This window comes from Bos taurus, chromosome 4 (genome assembly GCF_002263795.3).
Source record: "Bos taurus isolate L1 Dominette 01449 registration number 42190680 breed Hereford chromosome 4, ARS-UCD2.0, whole genome shotgun sequence".
In the NCBI taxonomy this organism is placed as follows: Eukaryota; Metazoa; Chordata; class Mammalia; order Artiodactyla; family Bovidae; genus Bos; species Bos taurus.
The window spans coordinates 117,257,847-117,269,462 of record NC_037331.1 but is presented as its reverse complement, the minus strand read 5'-3'; the positions used below and the strand labels follow the sequence as shown (position 1 = coordinate 117,269,462).

General features: G+C 43.1%; 1 protein-coding gene across 1 annotated transcript; it reads left to right on the top strand.

Annotated features, from left to right (window-relative positions):
- The first annotated feature begins 636 nt into the window (after nt 1–636).
- On the top strand, nt 637–10,766 carry CNPY1 (canopy FGF signaling regulator 1). Its single transcript, XM_015470860.3, has 4 exons — nt 637–1,128; nt 1,463–1,666; nt 3,424–3,520; nt 7,506–10,766. The coding sequence occupies exons 2-4, from the start codon at nt 1,523–1,525 to the stop codon at nt 7,541–7,543; spliced, it is 279 nt and encodes a 92-aa protein (XP_015326346.1). The 5' UTR covers nt 637–1,128; nt 1,463–1,522; the 3' UTR covers nt 7,544–10,766.
- The last annotated feature ends 850 nt before the right edge of the window (nt 10,767–11,616 follow it).

The following is an 11,616-nucleotide window of genomic DNA, read 5'->3' as shown; positions in this document are numbered from 1 at the left end:
GTTTACAACTTATGAGGCTTACATGGCACAATTAGAAGTGTGATTCCATTGTATTTATTGTGTTTTTATTGTGCACTTTCAGCTACTTTTTAAAGGGTCTTCTGATCGTAGACATGAAAAAAAATCACTCCTTTAAAAAAAACCGATATTTTAGCGAATAAAGGATGTTGCAGTAGACTCCAGTTTAACAAACGACTTAATTGCCAAGTTGACCGCAGGGGCCTTGAAAGCAGCTCGGAGTCGGTCTCCAGGTTCGCGGGGAGAAGGTGGGAAATTTCACCCCCACGCCCGTGCTGGGGGCGGTGGAACGTTCCCGCGGTGCCCTGTCCCTGCGCACAGAGTTGGCTCCTTGCTGGGACCGGGGGTGAGCGCAGGGCCGCCGGCGCGGTCGGGGCTGCAAGCAGGTTTGCGCTCAGGGGCGCGGGGCGCGGGCGGCGGGCGGGGCGCGGGGCCTTTGTGCGCCCGGAGCGCGCCCGTGAGCGCCGCGCGGTCGCCGGCACCGGAAGGGTTCACACTGCGTCTGAAAGGGGGACAATGGAGGCGCGGTATATGCACAGCGCCGAAATCGAGTTCATTTGTGATCCGGCCCCTTTCACCCCGGTTGTCAGGCAAACTTCCTGCTTTGATCAGCAGAGGGTGGAGAGGCAGAAAGGCCCGCGGAGGCCGGGGCCGCGGCGCGCCCGCGGCGCCCTTGGCAGGTCCCCGCCCCCTTCCGGAAGGAGCCGCGGGGACGCGGCCTCCTGCACCTTGACCTGTCTAGACGGCCCCCGAGTAGGGTTTTTTCCTTTTTTTGTCCCTGTTACCAAGGGCGCGGGTGCTCTTTGACCCCCGCGCGGGGCGGACGTGGTGGTCACAGGGTCCCCTGAATCCTCGCCGAGGGAGAGGGGCGCGCGGAACCCCACACCGGCTGCTCCAAAGACGACGCGCCCGCGGCCGCGCCCCGCGAGCGGCGACACGCCGTCCGCCCGGCTTCTCCCCGCCACGCGGCCCCCGGCCCTGCCCAGGACCCCGGCGGCCGCCGAGGGGCCAGGCGGCTGCGGAGCGCGAGCCCGGGCCTGGGCCCAGCTCGAGGGGTGCGCGGCGTAGAGACCGCCCGCGCTCCGGCTCCTGTCTGTCGGTTTCTCGCAAGTAAATAGATAATAACAGCCCTTCTCTGTGGCTCAGAGCCTTCTTCTGCATGTTCCGTGATTTTCAGAAATTATCTCCTGTGGAAGGATAGTTGCTAGTTTGAAGAGAAGTTTTTCTTCTGATCACTTCCAAACATAGGCACCTGTTAAAAACAGGAATTTAAGCTAACCTCTTAAATGCTGTAAATAATATAACTGGCAGTTATCGGACAGGAAGACTTTTGCACGCGTGAGGGGTGGGGGTGGGGTGCTGCCACGTGCATTCAGGGCAATGGCTCTTAGGTAACACTAAGTCAAGTTTCCTGCCTTTTTTGTTTTTGTTTTTTTCTTCATAGATTCCCTTAGCCCAGTCGGAGGCATTCCTCACAGACCTCCTGGACAAAGTGTGCGAGCGGATGAATGACTACAGACTCGAAGAAGACCCCGTGACGAAGGAGAAGACTTTCAAGAGATTTGCTCCGAGGAAAGGAGACAAAATATACAAAGAATTTAAAAAATTCTATTTTTATTCAGATGCTTACAGACCGTTGAAATTCGCGGTAAGCTCTTTTTCCGCAGAGGAATTCTATGCTCCGTGAACGTGTTTTTGGTACTTTAAAGGAATTTCTTGCTGTTTGGGATTTTGTTGAGTTTCCAGACAGGCCCATTAAAATGTTGTCTGTTAGCGTTGCTGTTCTGCTGCTTTCTCGGTGTTAACCAGGCGCTCAGTGACTTGCCTTTCGCACACTGCATGGCCGTGGTATTTTCATCTCGTGGAGACCCTTAAGTGATATTTTCCAGAAAGTATGTTACAAGTCCTGGTGACTTGCAGGCACCGTTTGCAGGTCGCTTTGCTCCCGGGGACGGTGGGGAAGGCGACTCAGTCGGTCCCATGGGCGGGCAGCTCTCATACAGGCTCCCGTGTCAGGCATCAGGGGCTGTGGTTCTGAGATTAAAACCTAAATGAAATGAGTGCTGTTTTCAAATACGGATAGCCACTCGATGGAGGGAGAGTGACGCACACCACTTTTTTCTCCTCGGGCTTCACAGAAGAGGGAGAATTCTTTCTCCTCCGGAGTTAATTCAACTACTTTAGCACAGACTTGGTTAAACAAAGGCTTAGGTATGATCGTGGGCTTTGTGGCACATTTCCTCCCTTCATGATGTTTATTTTACTTTAACGGTGGCCTCTGACTCGGAATGTGCCTACCAAATATATGGCAAGAGATTTCACTTGACTTATGCTGTTGAGTCAGACCCAGTGATGGGAAAGCCTGTTTAAGAAATGTCTGTGATTCACGCGGTGGCCAAAATGTCAGACATGCCGACCCCCTGATAGAAGGGCTGCAGCTGACTTTGGAAGATTTCGTTTTAATTAAAAAGCCAAGGCAATAATTCAGGGCTGAAGATACTGTAGCAGGGGGACTGCAGAGAGGAAGTGTGCTTATATTTCACAGGCCTTCCATAAGCACGTGATAGTGGAAGGTAAATATTTTTAAATGCCATTTAAAATTTTTTTGAGTCTCACTTAATGAACTTGGAAAATGAGTTCCAAGTCTCCAGTGAACACCGTTTAGCATTACGGTTCCTAAGAGTGTAAGCTTGTGTTTCCCCAAGGCAGACACATACTCCAGTCAGAATTTAAGGGTTTCAGAAGCATGGGTACATTTGAGCACCCTCTTTTCAGAAATGTCAGATTTGGGGGCAGAGGGTGGGGGGAGCGAAGTGAATTTATAGATGGATCTCTAACTGTTAGAAAAGAAAGTTTCCCGAGTGACTGACAAGCCGTTATCCGGAGTGCAAAGGAAGATGCGTTTGTGTTTTCATTGCTGAGAAAGCTTAATTGTTTTCACATTTCAGATCCTGCTTTAGAACCGCAAAATGGATTGTTATGTTAAATATAAAGGAAACTGGTTTAACCATTTAAAGGAGCCATGTTCTTTAAAGTTTCCAAAAAAAAACAAAATAACAACAACAAAAACCCACCAAAAAAGTGAACACTTTTCAGCTCCATAAGTAGGAGCGCCCGCAATCCTGTTCCTTGAATTCCATTCCAGTTTGAGGAAGAGGAACAAATAAGAAGAACCATTTTCCTGCCTTACCCTCGTCTTTCAACATGACTAATCAGCCAGCTGCAATTAGCATTCTAGGGAGAGGGTTAATCCGAATCAATGATGTCTTAAACCAAAGGGCTAATAAAAATGGCCCACCTTGGTAACATGATGTTTTTAGCTAATAAAACGATGACAAGCCCTTCCTAGCAAGGTGTCCTGTGAGCGCACATCTACCCACGTCTGTTGTTGTTCTGTTCCTGCAGTGTGAGACTATAATAGAAGAGTTCGAAGATGAAATACTTTCACTTATCACCCAGGAGGCACACCAGCTCGCTGACACGCTGTGCGGTGAAAAGTCAGGTACTGTGTCTGATGTGGCATGTGCCCTCTCCCAGGCCCACCCCTCTCCCGCTCAGCAGCTTTTTTTTATTTTTTTCAAACCGAGCCTCTGTCTCCCTGCCACCGGCCAGCCTCTGCTGAATCAGAGAGGACTCCGTGTGAGTGGAAGCAGACAAGCAAACTGCAGGGCTGCGAGGCCTTGTTGCTTGCACTTCTGCGCCTCGACGTTTTTAAGTGAATTCAAACATGCTTGACTTCCAGCCGGGAAGGAGCAGAGGCTTGGTCAGCCCTGCCGGGATCTGGAGCACTTCTCCTTTTAAACTTGTAGAGCTGGGTTCTCCACCCTGGACCAGGGAAGGATTTCTTAAGGACTTGCCTGCTCACCTGCCCCAACAGAGAGTGGGGTCTCTTTAATAAGAAATTTGTAATGTTTTCCTGTTGGCTTATTTGGTGCTGAAATTTTTTTTTCAAGTTCCTTTCCCCAAATATCTATTTCTTAAAACATTTTTTTTTTCTGGTGTGGAAAATAATATTTGATTCGTATGTGTGTACACATACATACACACGACCAGAAGCTAGAAAACAGTACCCAAACATTATTTCCTATATACAGAGTTGAAACACAGGATCACCCTGACCCCCCTGCTTAAACACAAGCCTTTAGCCTGTGTCATTTTGATACTTTAAAATAGGTTTATAAGGTTGTAGGACAGGTTGCACATTGTTTTCAGATATCTTTGAAAAAGTGAGCGTCATATATGGAGACGATTGAAAGCTGGGGAAATACTTTTATGCAATTATGGAAGCTTCAGATGTTTAGCAGCAATTGTTTATAATAAAATATAATATACCTGCATCCATAGGATCAAATTTAGTGCCAAAGTCCTTAAAATAATAGTTACTGCGATCTGAAGATAAATATTTGTCATTCGAAGTTATTGAAGAAGAAAGTAGTAGATTTCCATTAACATGGCCAAGTTTTCTTACTGAGTAGCTGATGGGGTTGCTCTCTGTTTAAAATCCAGTTTGGTTGGGAGTTTGCAGAGCATGGTGAAATGATATACTCAGGATATAGCCAGGAATTGCAGAGCTTTTCCCACTGATTTTGGATATGTACTGTTGTAAATGGTGAACATCACATAATTGAAGTGAACTTCACATCATCACAGTTTCCCAAAGAAATTGCTTTTGAAGGTTTTCAAGCAATTCAGAGATGAATGTGTCTGTTAGGATGTAAACAAAAACGTGATGAACGAGATTGGGAATGTTTGTTTCTCTGTTTTCCCTCAAAGGGTTTGGGCTTGTCATAATCGTCTTTGCTATGTGAATACCCGCTCAGATATTATGGAAGTCTGTAGAAAGTTTTGCCAACTCTTTATGGCAGGAGTTGCTTCAAATAATAAGATTCTGAGGAAACACTGTTTCCAAGTGCAGCAGTTTGGCTTAATTTCAATTATAGTAACTATCTCTTTTCATTCCTTCCGTATGATTATAATTGGAAATAAAAATTGATATTATCCTAAAGAAAATACAGTATAAAGCGTAAACTTAAGATATGTGCAGTATTACTAGTGTAGAATAAAACACGATCAAGTCATTCTTAACAGTGTCGATTTTTAAAAGACTGATGAAGTGTTTACATTGTAAACGTAAGTATCAGCGCTCCAGACCTATTGCCAAGGCGAGGGAGCCACTCCAGAGGCTTCCCCGCCACATGGCCGCTTCCTAGTGAAGGGGTGAGCGTCTTCGGGCTGTTTCTCTGTGAGACATACTTACGGGTACTCTAAACAATTTATGGATAAAAACTAGGAATCCATTAATTCTAAAAAGAGGCAAGAGTCCCCGCCCCTCCTAACTGCCCCCCACCCCCCGCATCATTGAAGTAAGTAAACCGCATAACAAGGTCAGGGGTTTTCCAAACTTAAAAATTATTGTCAGGAAAAAGCTGAAGTGACACAGTAATGAGAATAATCCTAATTCATGATGCAGCCAACAAAGAAATAGTATGTTTTAACATATCGGGATGGTTTTAGAAATCTGTGTAAAAGGTGAGGCTCTCAATCATAGAGAAACTCCAGATGCTTTTAATGTATTCTGAAATACAAGTACAGTAAGTTTCCTATGACAGCATGAGGGTCAGCCTCTGTTCTGAAAAGATGAGGCTTTGTTTTATCCTGTTCTGCCACAGCTTCACTGCGATCCCTCTGCACGTTTAAATGATGCTTTAAAGAGATGACCGTGTGTGTGTGTGCGTGTGTGTGTGTACCGGAGGTTATGAAACTACATTGACCAATACTTTACCTGTATACTATGAACAAACACTACACTGAGGGCTCGTAAATTGTCTACATTGCTTTTAGGGAGATTAATAATCTTTTCAAAGATAGATATTTTTAGAACTAGAAGTTTGGTTGGAAGGTTAATATACTTTATATACACCTTATATATTTGTGTGTGAGAGAGAGAATTTTGCTTTTTTTCTAGGTAAGGTAGACCTTTTCACTTTATTTTTAATAGTTAGCATGGGAGCAGATCAGTGCACATTCACAGACTTCAGCATTTCAGCTTTAGAGGTATAAATGACCTGGGAAATTTCTGTAAGGCATTTAGAGTGTACATCATGGTGATTTGATATGTGCATCCATCTAGTTAATTAACACACGTATGATTGTTTAAAATATAGGAGTCTAAGGCCCACCCCTGTACACAAATAAATGGGGAATAATGGAGAAAACATATGTTAAAGTTAAGATGACTATGTTTGGCTTTAAAAATAATACTTCTGTGAGATTTTCATAAATGTGTTACCTTTTCGATGAGTGGGAAGCATGTCAGTGAAGTGCTGTGGGTTTGCAGGTGGGCCTGCAGACACCACTGTAGTCTTATTCAGTGGCGAGAAGAAAAATTATCAAGTGCACTCTGTTTTAGGGGCGTGAGACAGCAGTAGTGGTAATAGGTTATTTCTTACGTATCTCCTTTCTTTCCTAGGCAGAAAATAAGAGTTCATTAGACTTTCCTAGTTGAATGTTTTGTAGCACATGACCCAGGCTTCTCCAGATTGTCATTTTAATGTCTTGAAGTAAAAATGGTATTTTAAAATCTTAATAAGATACAAGGTCATGATTAAAAAGATGGCTATATTTCACTCAAGGTTAGACATGTCACTCTAGATTATGGATGAATGGATTCTTTGGTTTGTGGAGGTATTCATTAGGAAGAGTGAGTTTATAAATATAAATACATAAATATGTTTTATATACACATCACTTCTGCTTTGGTATCAAATCTTAACATTTAAAAAAATGAGACCAATAAGAATTTGTGACATGAACATTTTGAATGGCTGCCTAAGGAATAAGGTCTCAAGTGTTCTGAAATGGTTAGCCTGCATTTAAAGTAAAAGCATTTTGACCTTTCTGTATAGACTTTCAAGCATTAAAGAGGGTAGTAAATTCTGATATTAAAAATAATTACTTTCAAGGGTAATACATGATACAAACCAACACAAAGGCTAGCCTATTTCCTATTTCAAATAGATTATGTAGCTAGAATAATCCATAACCGAGTCTAGAGAGCTGGCATTCATTGCTTCCAGTGGGAGATGTGCTAGGGATCCAAGCTTCTCCGCACCTTGGGTTAAGTGCCCAGCGCACTGATTCCCTGTCTCAAGTTTTCCTTAAATACTCCCATGGCCACAGGCAGGAGGACACAACCCATGGGCTTTGTTTCAAAATGCTCCAGGAAAAAAGGCTGGCAGTGCCATTGGAATAGCAGTGGTTGAGCAGTCTGCAGCAGAATAAACTGCCTTCTTCCCTCTGCAGAATAAACTGCCTTCTTCCCTCTGCAGAATAAACTGCCTTCTTCCCTCTACTTGTCTGTGTTTGAAAATGTCCGTAAGAAAGTTTTTTTTCAATGTGCTTCCACAAGAATGTGCTTTTGCAGAAAGTACGCGACCTATGGGCTGATGTTAAATGTGAGAGTGATGCCATCTAATTTTTTCCCCCAGGTCTGTGTGAAACTCCCACTAACCACACTGAACTCTAGGAACACCCGCCCTGCTAGCAGAGAGGAGTCACGTCACAGCCCCAAGGTCAATGTCCGCGTTTCTGTCTTCATGTTTCTTCACGAGAAGAAGCGCTGTGTCTCTTTTTCATACTGCAGGGCCTTGTGTTTGATACTTTATTGAATATCTCTTCTTTGGCATCTTGCAAGCCCCACTTCCTTCTCCAGGCACAGTACATGAAACAGTTACCTTTGTGGATTTTGGTATTTACAAACAGGCTTGGCAGGAAAGCATCTAGTTTAGTAATAGGACAAACGTGAAGACATTTCATAAATGAAATAAGGATTTAGTAACATGTGCTGCATAGTCCATGCACATATAGATAGAAGTATAGTGTCCTGTTTGATAAGGACTTGGTTTGATTTCACAAGTACTTGATTAGTCATGAAATTAAGAAAATGCATTGCCAAGTTCCAGGCTAATTTTCCTGGGCTGTATGGCTATCACCGAAAGAAACGAATTCACTTTATGTCAGGAATGAAATTTAAATTTCTAGAAACCTTAAGTTTAAATACTTTCTAATTCCTAAAATTTAACCAAATGCATAAAAAGCAGTGAACACTTTTATAGTGAACAATTATATTGGCCTTTCTAACGCACGCCTTCTGAATTGAAATGATTTAGAAAGTTGATTTATTATTCATGTATTTATTATCATGTATTCTTAAAGGCTGACACCAATAGACACGTTTATTTTGCTGCAGACTCTCCTGTCATGCTTTGTTTTTTAAAGATTTTCACCTAACATTTAGCATGTAGATTTTACTGCTGCTGCTGCTGCTGAGTCGCTTACAGTTGTGTCCGACTCTGTGCGACCCCATAGACGGCAGCCCACCAGGCTCCCCTGTCCCTGGGATTCTCTAGGCAAGAATACTGGAGTGGGTTGCCATTTCCTTCTCCAATGAATGAAAGTGAAAAGTCAAAGTGAAGTCGCTCAGTCGTGTCGGATTCTTCGCGACCCCATGGACTGCAGCCTACCAGGCTCCTATGTCCATGGGGTTTTCCAGGCAAGAGTACTGAAATGGGATGCCATTGCCTTCACCAACTATTGTTCTGTCTATGGATGTTTTTGTAGGTGTGGAGATGGAAGGAAAGGTGGAAACTTACAGAAAATTGCCTTTTGACCACCTTAATAATGGAGTGTAGTAATCTCACTCTTAGAGATTTCATTGTCTTTGGGAATCTAATTTCTTAGAGATTTCACTGTCTCTGTTAAATTTACATTTAGTGGAATAAAACTTTAATTGTTTAAAATGTCAGGGCATGCTTCACACACACGTTTTAAAGAAGAAATTCTCGTTGTTATTGCTGAGAAATTTACGAAGTGGGTTGATGTTCCGCCTCCCAAAGCAGAAACTGTTTGCCACGTGTTCCATGGTTACCTAGAAAGCACATTACTTAAACCGTTCAGCTGACGCTTCGGGAGAAAACAATTTGTAAGTTTAGAAAAATTGGCCAACCTGAAGAGAAGGAGGTTTCCTTTCTCCCTTTCCCACCTCAACTTGTGTTAAAAGTCAGGCTTCTGTGTTAACGTCATTCATTCACTGAGAAAGTTTCTGATTTCTTAGCGGATTCAGTAGTGTGTGGAGCCTACATATTATAACCCGATGCGTCTGTACCGCCTGCAGCTGACAACAAATGGAAATGGGATTTAAGAATCATTCGCGTCATTTTTCAGGATGATGGGAAAGCTGCCTTAAAACATGGTGCCTAAAACTTTAGTAAACTCACCTATTCAAGTTTCGTTCACGTATCAGATAATAAGCCATAAATGTTTTCCTACCTTTGACTTCCTTGGTAAACACACTAAACTGTTTCTTCACGGGAACACGACAGAGACACTGGCAGGAAGTCCCTGTTGAAACCGTAACACTTGTGTGTGTGTGTGGGGGGGTGTTGCTGGCAAACCCTCACACACAGACAGTGCCCGTGCCAGTCATAGAATTTAAGAGAGTGTGGGCTTTGGTTTCCACCCTGAGCGGCCGTGGGGAGGCCTGCCTTCCCTCCACTGATGGTGTTTCTCGTGGATGTTGATGCTTCTGCTGTGACGAGAACCACACGCTTCGCCTCTGATGGTGAATATCTCAGGTTTTGCTCAATATGGCTATTCAGTTTTTTTCTTATTTCCTAGTAAAAATAATCTTGTCTCTTAACAAGATTTTCAGTATCTCATGACTTAGATATTTTTCTTTCCAGATCAAACTTGTTAAACTCATGTAAACATTTGTGATTGCTGATTAAAACTACATTTGAGTCCTGGATATGAGTCACTGCGTTTCTTACGGCTGTGATGACTCTTAGGTTTCCCTCTGGGTCGTGGTGAGGCTGTGCCGCTTTTGCTAATGAAAAATAATGAGAGAGGAGCCGCTGGCTCCGTCTTCCCTCCAACCACGTTTCTGCCTTTTAATGACTTTTATTGACCAAAAACCAAAACAAAAGCAAAAAGCCAGAAAAAAAGGAAAAAGCAAACAACACCTAGGGTGTAACAGAAAAGTTTCTCAGAGCCCCTGAAAAGCAACCAAATACTGAGAAGAAATTCCCAGAGAAAATGTTGGGGGAGGTTTACATTACTTATTAAAATAATGAGGAGAGAAGATGTGTTTGAGGTGGATGGTTTCAAATTGCACTTGTATGAGATGGTTTCTTTGGGTCTCCGTGGAAGACGTCTGTGAGCCTCTTCTCATAAGAGAAGGACCACATGGGCTGAGATGCACAGCTTATATTTTGGTACATGGATTACTATTTGCAAAGAATAAGCCAAGACCAATGAATCTATTTCACTGAGGAGTGGAGAGTGGAATAGAGCAGAGTCCCAAATGGGAGCAATCGATACTTGATTTACTAAGACAAGCCCTAAAAAAAGAGAGTCAATAGCTGGTTATATTTTTTATACCTCTTTCTCTGCTTGGTTGACATTTATTCACATATGTAATAGTATGATCTAAATAAATATTTTAAACTGTATATCAGTCTATCTTAAAATTCATGTTGTAATGAATATGAGAAAAAGCCAGCCTTTGATGTGATTGTGTATCCTGTGTTAAACTCTAAGGCAAATCTTTGAGGTAATCTTTAATCTTGACACCCAGTCCATAGCATATTCCATGGGTTTATACCAGAATGCAATTAACAGTATTATATAGTCATGATAAAAAGGATACCCATTAGATATGTGCATTTTTTATTGTGATCTTTAGCCTACAATTTAATCCCCCTTTATAAGTTTCTTAAATTCCTCAGATTATTTGCTTTTAGAGCAAGGACTTAAATAAATGAAAGGTCAAACGCAACAAATGAAATTGAAATATGAAAGTCGTAGAAACTCGTTGCCCATGAATTACCCAGAAAAAGAGGCAGGAGATGACATGCTTCTCTGGGGGTCCTGCTTGGCACCTCCTGCCTGAAACATGTATTTGCTGGGGAGGAAGGAGCCACCCTTTTCATCTGTTTTCAGGACTTGCCCTGCTCAAACAGATGATGATTACACTGAATAGAATGTTGGCTCGTTTGTCTGTAGGACCATCATCTGAAAGACCAAGCTTTGCTTCATAAGGACAGTTTGTGGAAGTGGAGTCTAAAGCATCAGATACAGCTCTCTGCCCTTGCCAGTCCTGGGGGGACTCGGAAGGTGGCTGGGTGGGTAGAAACCTAGGCTCGTAGATGCAGCCTACAAACCCACGTACATAGATAGGAACCAAGTCAGGGCTCAGAGAGGCCAGCTACAGCTTGGACTGCACCCGGGTGATCCCAGAGAAAAAGTGTCCAGAAATGTCTTTAATTCCTTAAAGAAAAAAAAAATCATTCCTATACGCCCATCTTGATTTTCAAGAAAGAAAAAAGGTAGCCTGTACTATAACACACATAGAAAATGTTCTGCCCCACAACAGCAAAGTGTTCGTGAGACACGTTTGATCTGTTACAAGGTTAGCGGGAGGCGTGCAGTGCCGAAAGAGGACAGACTGTATGGTTTCAGTACCTGGAGACCATCGGATTTTTGCACCACGGTTTATGTCCCTGGATATGTTTCAGTGCCTCCTAGTTTACAGTCTATGAG